Below are 13345 nucleotides of genomic sequence, written 5' to 3'. Positions count from 1 at the left end.
TCTGAAGTTTTGTTTTGATCCTAGTCAATATTTTCTGCCAGAGGAGGAAGCATAGGTAATTGTAGAACAGCAGGGCAAGCATATGTAACACTTTTGTCATTTATTCTACTTGTCTCTAACCAAGGCTCAGGGACTTCCTGAGCTCTTACTGATGCTTTAGGTATTTATTTGTGAAGTCTGTAAGCTCTCCATGAGCTTATCCAATCACTCTGCTTAAACTAAATATTTAATTTAAATGTACATATTTAATGACAGTTGATTCCTACAACAAGTTCCATTGTGTCGGGACTGGTCTCTAGCTAGTTAAGGCCTCGTAGGTTTTCCTCTTGGGAAAACCTTTTCTGTGTCATTTATGATTTTAAACATGTTTTATTTATTTCCCCTCTATCTGTTTTATCTTTTCAGGACCTAAAGAGTCTCAGCTTACGTAGCTTTTTATGGATACTGGTTTTTACGGTGTTTCTCTGAAATTCTTCTTACATTCTTCTGCCTTTCTGGAGGCAGTTAGAAGCTGTATGATCCTACAGTTTTTTGAAACCAGTTTTTTGTTACTCCTGTTCTCTGTGGTCCTACCATAGAAAATCTCTGAGACAAAGAAACCATAACTTTATAGTCAATACATGTAGACTGAGTTTTGAAATCTTGTAAAGTATTAGAATTAGTTACACCTCCTAAAAGATGGTGGTGTTTCTAATTAAATGGAAAGTTATCTATTATTTCTGAGTTGACATAATTGTGATGAAGCTTGGGTGATAGTTAAAAGGAAGGAGCTGATAGAATGTAAAATAGCAGCTGGAAGTTATGCAAGTAACTCAAAGTAAAAACACTTGCCATTGTAAAACAGCTTTGTTAAGTTCAAACAGCTTGAGGGTTTTATTCACAGCTGTATCTATGTTTTAGACGTCGGGACACAACTGAGACAGAAGAGCCAACCACAGCCTGTCCCTACTGTGCTTTCCAGCTCCCAGAGTGTGAACTTCTGTGTCCCAGCTGTAAAAACAACCTTCCATACTGCATTGCAACTGTGAGTGCCTGCTGTGCTTTCTGCACTGTGACAGTAAAGGCAAAGCTGCTTTCCCTTCTAAAAATAAGTTCATTTGAACTTCTTCAGTTTGCTAGTGGATCCAAGCTAGATATTTTTATGCATTTATGGGTTTTTCTAATCTGTTGCCAAATTTCTTTTTGTCTTTGACTATCATAAGAATATCCTCACTTGCCACCTCCAAGTAGCAGGCACCTGAGGGCGCCAGTAAATTCAGGAAATATTCTGGGAGACTTCAGCTTCCTGAAAAAGCACGTGCAGCACCAGGAATCCCCAGCACACATTTGGTGTAGTTGGTGCACTGGGGAGAATACAGATTACTGCTGCTGATGCCTTCCCAGCTCAGCCATTTGCCCAGGGGCTCAAGTGCTCAGAGAACAGAAGTCCCTCTTTCCTTTTCCATGTACAAGAGCTTGTGGAGGGCACAGCTCACCTCCTCTAAGCTACCAAGACTTAATACTAAAAAAAAAAAAAAAATTAAAAAAACCAACCAACCAACTGAACAAAAAAAACCAAAACTTCAGAAAGCTCTTTGGGAAATTTTTAAGCACATCCAATGCTAATGCTTCAGGCAGTGACCTCAGCATTTCTTACATTACTCATCCTTACAGAACTGAGAAGTTCTAATATTTTTTTGTTTCTTTAGAGTGTACTGAAAAGGTAAGGATGGCATACGTTCTTGGTGGAAGTTAGTGTACAGCTACTGTATAACTAACACAGTTTTTACTGGGTTCACATGAATTGTCATACTAAAATTGCAAGAAAAAAAGAACTTACTTGAACAAGAGACAAATGTTAGAATTAACATTCTTTATTAAAACTAAAGAATTAAGTCTCACAAAAAATTAATATCAATTATATGGGGGTCTTTTTGCTCTACTGGTTTAGCAGAATAAGGTGACAGGTATACTTTAGAAATAGTATCTTTAGGAAAACAAAGGGTTTTAAATATAAATTTATGAGCCAAACACAATGTACATGTGAATGTATGTTACACAATATGTATTTAGGCTCCATCTTGGCCACAGTTTGTTTATGTCACAGTGTTTGCAGACATTAGGACTGTGGCATTTTCAAATATCAAACCAGAGTCAGTGTCAAAACAGTCTGCTGTTGCATATTGTATTAGAGCATAAATCTCTCAGTATAGGTCAAAGGTGCTGCTGTGTTTTTATAGTATTAAAAAGATACATACAAATGCCTTCTAGCAAAAGCAAACTAGTAAACTGTAGCAAAAAAGAGAAAATGTAAAGAGGCAAAGGCCAGGCAGGCTCACAAATGAGTGCTGAATGTGACCTAATGGGCTCAGGTGCTGTGGCTTTGGGGGCATATTTGGTATGTCATATACAACACCAAAAATGCCAGCAGATTTAGGTACAGCTCTGGGTACAGATCTACAAATACCATTCTAGAATTGCCAAACGAGAAGAATTTTAAACACTGTAATTCAGTATATTCCTAGATTTCCATTTTAAAAAGAGGAATGCAAATGATAACACTGCATCTGTGAGAGCTCCTTTTCTAGTTAGAGATTTTACACAGTAATCCAGCTACAGTAACACATATGTGGGGCTTTTAATTCAAGATCTTAGAGCTCAGTTGCTGAGGCTTTCTCCTAAGAGGTCCAAAAGGAAATGCTCTGTAGGCAGGCAACACTTGCCCCTCAGTTACCTGCAGTTTCTGTCTGCAGGGTCGGCACATGGTGCGCGATGACTGGACAGTTTGCCCACACTGTGACTTTCCTGCCCTCTACTCAGAATTCAAAAAGTAAGTTGGGATTTTTTCTCTACTGCAGTATTCCAATGTTTCTTCATATTTTAGCAGCTAATGGATCATTTGGTACTAAAAACTTGTAATAGAGCTGGGCTGGGTGGAAGAATTCCCCTTACTTGGTAATTGCACCTTAGACAGTCAGAGAACATTGCTTCAAAGTTGACCAAAATGATAGGGTATGATCAAAGAACTGGGCCAGGGATGCAGGGCTCCAACAGGAACAGTAATGAAGATGGATGGTGAGCTTGTGTAAGTTCTCAGCTCTGTCCAGGAAGAAGCCCTGACATGGGGGGAGGGCAGGAACACAGACGCAGCAGCAATCACCAAAACAAACAAAGTTCACATAGAATTGGGTACAGACTAAGACAGCAATTATGTCTTGTCCCTCATAATCACGTGACAATGGGATAGCTCTGTTCCAATATCAGCAAAACCTCCTTTGTTATATCTTTAAATGCAAACAGCAGCCTTCCTCATGTGGTTCTCAAATGTTGAAAACTTAGACAGAAGCAGCTATTGTTCTGACCTGCACTTGTTACAAGCACTGGTCAGAACTCTGGTCTAGGCTTTGTGCCTCAGGCCCAACCTCCTTTGAAAAATGTTAGAATTTGCTTTTGACCAGTTACCCTTCCTTTAAAACAGCCTGTTACAGACTGAAAATGTGTGTCCCATGTGTTCTGAAAGGATTAACATTACTGATCTTAAGAAAATAAATGACTGCACAGAATACCTCAAACTAGAAGATGAGGACCAGTAAATTCAGGTATGGCCTACAGTCATACTTCTTATTTAACAGGGTTCATTCTAGACAGCTCTGGAGTTTTTCCTAGTAAGGAATCTTACCTTAGAGCCTGGGTCAATGCCTCAGATAACTTGAGACCCAGTTCTATCACCTATTTGCCCTCAGGCATGCAAACACCAGTAGGTTTTGCTACTGCAACTGACCTGGTTGTTAAATTGTGCTTCAACTCAGTTTACCTCTATGACTACATTAACATCCCCAAACTGTTGTGGTTTGGAACATGTTCCTGAACACCAGGTGTGCTTGAGTAGCACAGAGAACAGTTTGAAGATCTCAGCATCATCCAAACTTCCCCAGCTCTTCCAGCACGGGTTTAAGTGTGGGGGTTAGAGAGCAAGAGGGGTACTACCTGGAAGGAGCAAATCTAAAATGCAGGATACATGATCTTAACTTGCCTGTTTAACAGAATCTATCCCAGGATAACAGCAACAAGTACTGGCCTGAAATACTCATCCTTCTAAGAATGAGAGCATGGCTCTGTCTATACCAAAGACTTAGATCCAGGACTTCAGTTGTTTTTTTTTTAATGGTAACTGAAAATGAGCTAACAGTGTTCCTCAATAATGTTAATAGTTTCAATAATTGCAATTTACTATTGCAAACACCTTATGTGAAAACTCAGCTGTAGGTCACAGTAATGCACTCAAGGTCTTTTGGGGAATTTTTAGATGATTTTATTTTTCCTGATCTGCTGTCACAGTATCTCAGAATGTAATTAACCACCTCTGTTTATTTCCAGAACTGCTTGTGTTGGCTGGCAAGCAGCAAGGGAAGCTCTATCACTACATCACACATCTCTTCCCCAGGCCTAATAACAGCCGTGTCACTTCTATTTTGTGATACCTGTAACTATTTAGCTTTTGATAAATTTTGTACTTTGGTTTATTGTAGTAATAAAACTGATAATTATTACAAACAAAATCTGCATTTCATCTGCACCAAAGACAAACCACGGGGCCATCTTTGTAATATGTGTGGCAGGAAGAAAAAACACTTCCCTACTGTTTTCTTTTTCAGTATCCATTCTGAACTGTTATGAATATTTTCAATTAAACAGTTTTTACTCTTTAAATATTCCTTTCTAGTTTTGATTAAAGGTATAACTTATTCAAGTACAGACTTTTGGAAGTAAATCCCTCACTGCTTTTCTGTATCTGTAACTGAACAAAAGGGAAGTTTAGGAAAAGAGGAATGCCACATCACCTATGTAAAAGAAAAACAAAAGTGTGGAATAAAGGAGGGAAACAGGACAGAACACTCCATGAACTTAACCAAAATTTTAAAAGAATCCTGTGAAACATTTTATTGTAATTTTATATACTGCTTAATTTCTATAATGTACAAATAAGCCATTTATGTATGGGGTTTTTTGCATCATGTACTATTTACAAGACTTCACCACATAATGTCAGGGGATTTATATTAAAAAAAAAAAGCAGTGAAGTCCTAGGAAGACTCAGCAGAAATGCCAGGTAACTAAGCATGACATTTTCAGCATGTTCATGCACCTGGTGTCGTTGCACAAGGAAGTTCTAGCTTGTAACATGTACCATGTCAGGAGTAAGCACAGCAGGGTGAGAGCACAAGAGCTACAGCACCTCTATAAGAGGAGCATTTTCAACGCACTGGTTCTACTTTCCCAGCAGCAGCACTGGATCTGTTTCATGTTCTTGGCAGAAGTTAAGATATGCAAAGCTGTGTCCAAAGCAAGGTTTTACTCTAAATGTCTTGTTTTCTCTTTTCTTTTCCCTTCTTTTTTTGTTGTTTCTTCATTTTTCTCTCTTTTTGGCAGCTTGGAAGACTTCACCTTTTTTTGCTACAAACAGAAATACAGACAGTTTAAAATCCAGCTGACAAAAGTTAAGTCAAAATGTAGTCAAGTGTTAAGGAAAAAGCCATCTCTTTCCCTCCCCTTTCAGGTGTGAAGTTTCTAAATGCCATAGAGAGTACAGGCTACCATATTCAGTCTTAAGGGTCCCCATTTAGTGATACCTACAAAGATATTACTAGAATTGTCATCTCTAGGAACCACAGGCACAGGCCTGCGGTGGCTCCTTGCCACTGGCACTATCCTCATCAACACTTGAAATATTACTAAGTTTTGGAATTGGATGCAGAATTTTAGATTTGGAGTAATGTCTCACTTTGGTCCAACATAAGACAATGGATGGAAGTAACTTAAGACTCTTCCACACTACCACCAGTTAAAATTTTAAAAGTTGAGAGATTATTTAATACTTCTATGATTTTTTTCTTAATTCATTAAGATGATGTTAAAAGTCACAGAAAGGTAACTAAAAACAAACAAAAAAGCCCCAACACTTCAGTGAGGTTGTTTAATACTGTGGAAATTAAATCACCTTAATCATTGCATCACTGTCAACAGTGTCCTGCTCATCCTCATCAGACTGGATCTCTTCCACAGTCAAGTCTTCACTCAGCTCTAAGGTTGCTGCAGATCCCGACTGCCTTTTGGATGCCTTGGCAGCACTAAGGGAATATGGAGTCAGATGTGCCTCTTTGTTGTAGGCACGTGTGAAAGCTGCTTTCACCTGGCAGGGTAGAAGGAAGGAAACTGAGCATCAGTTTAGGAACTGTAGATTGTTAGAAACTTACTGACAGATTCCACATCAACTTTCCTTTGGAAAGACATGACCAAAGATACACAGAAGATGCCACTCTCTCAAAAGGACACAGAAAGTGTTTAAGAGCTGTATGGTGAAGGCTTATTTTAAACAAGTCTCACATAATCCTCAATAAAGTGTGTATCTTCAGATGCTTGCTCAGGCCTACAATAATTTCAGCACAGTCACACCAGAGCCCCCTTCAGCAGCACTGTACACTTGCCAGACAAGCAGCATATTCAGACTAGGGGAAAACACCTGATAGTAGTGTAGGTTTAGTTTACAGCAGGTTCTTCTCTTTCCATGAGCACCTGATCTGTTTCAGTTCACATCTGCCTAGTTTGTAAAAGCAATCTGAGCTTAAGCTCACCTTGTACCAGGTGAGGGGCCCAACCACTGGAGTGCAGTAGCTGGGTTCTGGAAGAGCAGTACATGAAGCACTCCAGGTCTGGCACTTCTGTCTGACACGAATGGGAAAGGTGTAAGCTGCCAGGCAGCCTCTGAAGGCAGTGCCTGCTCTGTAACACAGGCAGCTGTGTCCCGCCTCCTTTGCAGGACAGTAGGACAGGCAGGGCTGTGCCTGAAGGACACAGCCCTTACAGCCAGAGCCTCCTTGTAGAAAGGTACCAGCTTTTCCTGTCCTTCCTCTGTTCTGCTTCTATACCCAAGACACAACGGACTCCTAGTAATCCTTTACACCAGGAACAAAAAGTGTAAGACTCCAGAGTGAAGCACAGCCTGTTTATCTTTTAGGACTTAGCCCTGAACTTAGTGGTATGTTTGACAGCTGATTCACAAAGCCTACTATTAATTATGGTTAAGCTGGTCCACCAACTTCAGGCTTTCCAAAGCACATCCATACCATAGCAGTTATTCTAGGATTTCTTTTTTAAGATATGGAAGAAAACAAAAAAAATTCACTGGTGAATTTTACCTTGGGATCCAGCTTTGAAAAAGGACTGGGTTTGCCTCCCCACGTGCTTATTTCCATGATATTTTCAACATCTTCTTTCATCAAGCAGTAGGAGTCCATAAATGTTATAGCTTGTTGTACACCATCTGCTCCAAAGTCTCTCAAGGGCTGGACAAGTGCATCCCGCAAATATGACAAATATTCCATATTTACTGTCCTCTTGCATGTCTGAGTTCTTTGTCAAATTGAAAATAAAATATGAAGTAAGTAAATCTGTCCAACCAGCAACATTGACTTCTAAAGACAAGAACAAATAGGTAAGGAGGCCCTCAGCAAATAGCAATCAGCTGCCTTAAGAGCAAACTGCAAATTGTGCCATTCCTTTTGCCATACCTGCATTGGGGAATAACCAATGCAAGGTATTTGAACACCAAGCAGTCTGGGGAAACACATCTCTGAGAAACAACTTCAGGGGAAAAAAGAAAAATGCAAAGTACTTGTGATTGACTTGTAGAAATTAAGCACTGAGAAAAGTGTCCCTAACAACATAGGAACACATGAACATGTCACTTATTTGCACCAAGCACAGCAAGGAACTGATGGTAGGTAATGAACTGCACAAGAAAGAATCATAGGAATGTATCAGAGGAATGCCAGTACTACCTGAGACTCATATGCATTGCCAGTTCTTGAATGATACGATCGTGTTTGCCTGTGGATGAAAATTTCCCCAGCCAGCTGGGAAAGACAGGAAACTGGGACATGTAACCCCTCATCAGCTCCCCTGGGAGAACACTTGCATAAATAGCCTGAAAAAGTAACACACATGCCAAACTCAGATCACACTGAAAGTCTCATGGACACCATGACACACTGCCCTGCACTTCACTGTCCCCAGGGAAGAGGGGTACATGACACAGGGTCACAGTGGAAACAGCTTATTTTAAGAGAACTCTCTCAATTGCTTATTTCTGGTCAATCCCTCTAAGGTTACAGCTTCATCCCTTGTACCACCCTGTTTATTACCATGTTCTAAAATACCTGTGAAGTTTTCTTGGTTTCAAAACCCAAAAAAAGCCAAACAGACAACTCCAAAACATGGCCTTTTCTCATGTCCAGTTTAGAGTGCAGTCAAATAGCTGACTTCACACAAACAAGTGATCTCCAACACACACACGGTGAAAGGGAGCTTTCCAAAGAACACTGCAATCTACATAAGTCAGCTCTGTTCCTAAGCATACAGCTCTTTGGACCGGTACTGAACTAGATGACATCCAGAGGTGCCTTCCAATTTCACCTACAATGCATTCTCTGATGCCAGTCATAATCCTTTAAGCACAAGTCTTTTCAGTGTTTCAGTGAGCATTAAAAGAAGTACAGTGACCAAGTTTCAGTCCTCTGTGCTTTGAAAGAAATCCTACCCTGGTGAGAGGAAGGACAGAGCAGGCTTGTAACAGCAAAAGTGATAACACACTATGTGCTTCTATGCTTTGTGACTGTCCACCTTCTCCACATTGCAGAAGACTTTATTTCATGTTGCAGCATGGGCTCAACAATATGGATATAGGAAATTCTTCTGATTACCAGTGGAACAGAAAACACTACATGAAGTACAAACTGTACATATCATATAACTACACTGAAACACCGATTTCCACGGATCCACCTTTAACACTGGACTCCCCCCTTTAAAGAACATAAAGTGAGTGTTAAGGGCTCACCTGTGTTGGAAGAAGATTCCAGTTCTGCTTGCTACGAATCTGTCTGTCCACTATATCACCGTCACATATACTATCAGCTGCTCTACTCAAGAGCACCAAGTGCTTTTTTAAATTACCTCTGGAAAAAAAATGAAGTTGACTTTGTTACAAGGCAGAAATATCCAGATGGGTTTTAGTCTACCTTGACTCCCCAACACAAAAGCCTATAGCAATTTAGGGTTTGGAGTAACTCACCCAGCAGCAGCTGGTTTCACATGCACATAGTTCTCTTGGACAAAGAGAGGTGCTAGTGAATAATCATGGAAGAAAAGATCTGATTTGTCTATAAGAGACATACGGGCAGCCTCCTCTCCAGTAGCAAAAACCTTCCGGACAACATCAAAGGGGCCCTAAATAAATGACATTTCAAGAAGTCAGCAGCTAGAAGGTCAACACAAAAAGTAAAACACAGCACAGTATCCACAAAATCAGTATCCAGAAGTATCTTCACTCATCAGTACCAGCCCCTCATTCAGTATTTCTACCCTAGAACTTTACCAGTTTTAAGAACTGTAATTTATTTTTGATATTAAGAGAATTATGTCCTAAACAAAGAACAAAGGATGGGAAGTATGAGCTTCATAATTGCATCTTACATAAGAGACAAGTATATCAAAATTCAGATTCAGTCCTGGATATACTACTCTTCAACTATCTGTGGCAAATGCGATAGCTCTTGGCACCTAGGCTTTATTCAGTGCTTCAGCTCAAAAGATGCTTATAAAGCCAAGTGATTATATCAGAATATGACAGTAAAAGCCAATCCAGTATTTGACACTTACCAGTTTGATGTCCTTTTTGGCTCTGCTGGCATCTGTTTTAGCCTCATCATAAGTCAGTGATTTGTCTTTTGCACACCACATATTAAGATTATGTAAAACCTAAAGAACAAAATGTACAATTTTGTAGCATAATAGAATTTAAATGGAAGACTCTGGCAATAACAGCCTAATCTTTATACATAAAAATACTGTTTAAATACTTTGAATTCAATGTACATAATCTGCTATCTGAATGGTCACTGATGCTGAATGGGTACTGACCTGTCTGATGTCCTGATTTGCTGCCAGGATTATCTCTTGCATAGCAGGTGGGGGAATTTTTAAACCTTCTTTAAATGCAATAGACATCATGGCACCCTGTAATCACAATTGAGAAACTGTCACTAGAGCATTCCTATGAGTTCTTGCCCCAGCAGAAAATACTGACACATGTATGAAAGAACACTGCATATTTTTCTAAATTTTTAAAGCACATATAGCTAAAATTTTCTCTCATAATCATAAGCCATCATTTACCAATCATGTAAAAAAGAGCATGTTTGTTTATAAAAACCAATTTTGGATATATTCTTAAGACAGACATCTAAAACCCAAAAGGCTTTGGGAAGAGAAACTCAGGCAATTCATTCTGAAAAACAGTTAGTCGCTGAGATGATGGATTAAGTGGTGTATCCAATTCTGAATAAACTGTGCCACATGAAAACTGAAGTTCCTGATGGTAATTCAGTGCAGCCCATAAAGCCACAGCCTACTTACCTTGATCTGTTCTAGCCGAGGTCTCTGAAAACGGAGATCCAAGCAGTAGTGGACCAAGGAGCGCATCTTGGGGTGGTTGCGATCATTGCACATGCAAATGATGGGAACCTTCGTGTGCCGGATCAAAGCAATCAGCTCCTGCAATTGAGACACGTTACAATGCCATCAGATAACTGGATAATGAGAGCAATTAGAATGTCATACCAAGCAGCATTAGTCCCCGCCTTAAATCAGATCCTTGACAGCTGCCAAGTCCACATTTCTACACAGTGCAAACCTAGCCCCTTGCCTATATTTTTCACTTCCTGTTCTGTTCAGCTGCAAAAGATCTGCTGCCTACCCACTTCCATTCCTTACTTCCAGCAGTTATGTTTGGAACTGTCTTGAAGAAGCAATGAAGACCAACAGCCCAGAGTACAGCTGTCCACCTACAGAACCAGACTCATTTCTCCAAAGGCCAGTTTGACCTGGCTTATGCCCAGAGGGCACACACAGCTTTCTGGCTGCACCCTGCCTGAACAGTGCTAAAGCAGCAGACAAGATATCTAAGCTGTAGCAAAGACATGGGAAATAGAACAATAGCAGCTGTGTAGTTTAGCTTTCTAAGCTGCAACAAGTTTATTTAGTAGATATTTAGAAGGTTAAATATGAATAGTGCTCTGTGCTTTGTCTCTTATAAACGGGCCATTGTATGCGAGAGAAGGCCACCATTGTTTTAACCAAAGCTACATGTGCTTAAGGTGATTAGATAGAACTACTGTCAGTATGCTTCTGCTCTCTGTGATTGGCTAAGATGGCTTTATGGTATGCTGTAACATCAAGTTTCCTTGGCCTGCCGCCTGACCAGCGAGCTGTTAGCATCTCTTCATTGCCATAACCCTGTAATGAGACTGATGCTGAAAATAAACAGCTCAAGACGCTTGTCAGAGCGGCCCCGTCCCGTTTGTGTCTGTCAAAGAATGAAAAGGCAGAAAGTAGAAAGATCAGCTCATCTCTGCTCCAAGAGGCTTCATCACTTTTAGGCTCACCAGAACAAACTTTGCTAGCTCTAATGAAGGTGAAAATCAGTTCAGTTTCATTCTTACAATGAAAATACCTGCATCTAAGCTAAAAATCTCTATGCCCTTTACCATCAAAGTACTGCACGTGACTATAGGAAATCCTCAGAAGCTAAAACTGGAGCTACTGAAGAGAACAAAGGGTGCTGCTGCCTATGCCACACATTAGTTACTCAGTGTTACTGCCTATGCAAAAGAGCAACAGTCCCAGCTAGACTATGAACCTCCCACTGCAGGGAGATGTCACCTTAGAGAGACCTTAGGATAAATGTACCTGTTCTAAAGTGCACACACTCAAGTTCATCACTCCAGGCTTCTACACAAATATCCTTTTTCCCTCATCTACCAAGGCACAATTCTTACACCAAAACAGGCTTCTAAAACATGTCAGACTGTACTCTGCAGAGAGTTTGTTTATGGATCATGGGTTGAGGACAGAGTGGCTTGACTATCTTGTGCTATATATGGCACACACTCTTGGCAATGGCATTAGCTAGGAACTACAGTGGCTTCACCTGAATCCCTCCTCTGTCTTCATTGCCTGCCATACCATCCACTTCATCCATGATCAATACATGCTTCCCGCTAACTGATGAAGATGCACCTGAAAATGAATATGGATAAGAAAATGAGATGAGAATAAAGGAGTCTTGCTCAGAGTTTTACCCAATGCTAAGTAAGATAACACCATCCTGGGCTACTGAGGTGGTGGCTCTGCCACTTGATCACATGAATCTATGTTCACAGACCAGACTATAACCTCATGTTATTTTCTTAGAAACAAGTCCCATGGAACAGAGGAGCAACTGCACAGTTCTTGAGTAGTTTGTGCAAATTAACAACTCATTTTACAAGTAGCAGGATTTAATTCTAAACTGAAGAAGAAATATAACAGCTTACTACATGAACCCATCCCTATTAGAGCCAGGCCCCTCCACCTGATGAGCAAGGTAAATTCCTAACATTGTGCAATAAGGGAGCTCTGTCCTTCCTCCAAGCAGACTCTTAATAAAACAAAAATCTCCTTCAAACAACAGACGCACCAGAACAGAAGTCTTTGATGCTGGTGTTGTTAAGTGACTCAGCAACAACTTCTTTCAGACTGTTCTTGCTGCGAGTGTCGCTGGCATTCAGCTCCACGTAGCTATACCCCAGCTCCTGGTCCAAACACACAAACCACATAAAAAGTGAGAACACAAATCAGTGACAAATCATATAGCTTTAATTAGTTTCTCCCCTTATACTCCTTTTCTCTAGCAATTCAAAAAAAACTCTATAGCCATGTGTGGAACAGATAGGTCCAAAAGAGACACTTTCTGTTTTGTTTTGTGGTGGGGTTTTTTTGTTGTAGTTTTTTTTTGTTTGTTTGAATTTTTTTTGTTGTTGGTTGGTTTTCTTTTTGGTTTAATTGAGGGGGATGCAGAAGCATTGGAGTCAGTGGCACATTTTAAATTTTGGAAGATTAACAGAACTGCCAGCAGGGATAGGAACAGAGCTGTGAGCCAAGGCTGGCTAAGCTCCATGGTATTTCCAGCTGCATAACAAAGAAACATACCACACGGCTCTGAAAGCTGCAGGAAAGAGAAGCTTTTAACTATTTAACCAACAGGAAACACATGACTCCCACAGCAGCACTAACACTTCTGTCAGTCCCTGACACAACTTAACCCAGCTGCTCCTTTATCAGCAAACTCTCCTGCCAGAGGCAGCCAGAACACAGCACTGAGCACACACAGCATTGGTCTGTTTTGCTGGCATTTCCTGTGGAGCACAGAGAAATGCTCTGTAGAGTCCTGAGGCAGCTGAGAGCAAGCCAGGTTGGAAACCAGAAACAG

General features: G+C 40.4%; 2 protein-coding genes across 5 annotated transcripts in view; one reads left to right on the top strand and one right to left on the bottom strand.

Moving 5' to 3' along the window:
* The window catches only part of WDR19 (WD repeat domain 19), a 39788-nt gene extending 35099 nt beyond the window's left edge, over nt 1-4689 (top strand). For 2 of the 3 annotated variants that reach the window (XM_054632694.2, XM_077177605.1), the window contains 4 exons: nt 901-1024; nt 2733-2809; nt 3458-3578; nt 4357-4689. In XM_054632694.2, the coding sequence (XP_054488669.2) occupies nt 901-1024; nt 2733-2809; nt 3458-3572 (316 nt within the window). In that variant the 3' untranslated portion in view covers nt 3573-3578; nt 4357-4689. Of the gene's footprint in view, nt 1-883; nt 1025-2732; nt 2810-3457; nt 3579-4356 lie in introns of all 3 variants that reach the window. The other variant, XR_013182136.1, reaches the window with a different exon arrangement.
* RFC1 (replication factor C subunit 1) overlaps nt 1838-13345 on the bottom strand; it is a 37099-nt gene continuing 25591 nt past the window's right edge. For both annotated transcript variants that reach the window (XM_054632695.2, XM_077177606.1), the window contains 11 exons: nt 12554-12668; nt 12026-12114; nt 10453-10590; nt 9958-10053; nt 9697-9795; nt 9110-9264; nt 8876-8993; nt 7818-7963; nt 7176-7389; nt 5978-6169; nt 1838-5433 (listed from right to left, as the gene is read on the bottom strand). In XM_054632695.2, the coding sequence (XP_054488670.2) occupies nt 5332-5433; nt 5978-6169; nt 7176-7389; nt 7818-7963; nt 8876-8993; nt 9110-9264; nt 9697-9795; nt 9958-10053; nt 10453-10590; nt 12026-12114; nt 12554-12668 (1464 nt within the window). In that variant the 3' untranslated portion in view covers nt 1838-5331. The remainder of the gene's footprint in view (nt 5434-5977; nt 6170-7175; nt 7390-7817; nt 7964-8875; nt 8994-9109; nt 9265-9696; nt 9796-9957; nt 10054-10452; nt 10591-12025; nt 12115-12553; nt 12669-13345) is intronic.

Source organism: Agelaius phoeniceus, chromosome 4 (genome assembly GCF_051311805.1).
Source record: "Agelaius phoeniceus isolate bAgePho1 chromosome 4, bAgePho1.hap1, whole genome shotgun sequence".
NCBI classification, from domain to species: Eukaryota; Metazoa; Chordata; class Aves; order Passeriformes; family Icteridae; genus Agelaius; species Agelaius phoeniceus.
Note: the sequence above shows the minus strand (reverse complement) of the source record. Positions and strands in the feature narration are given on the sequence as shown.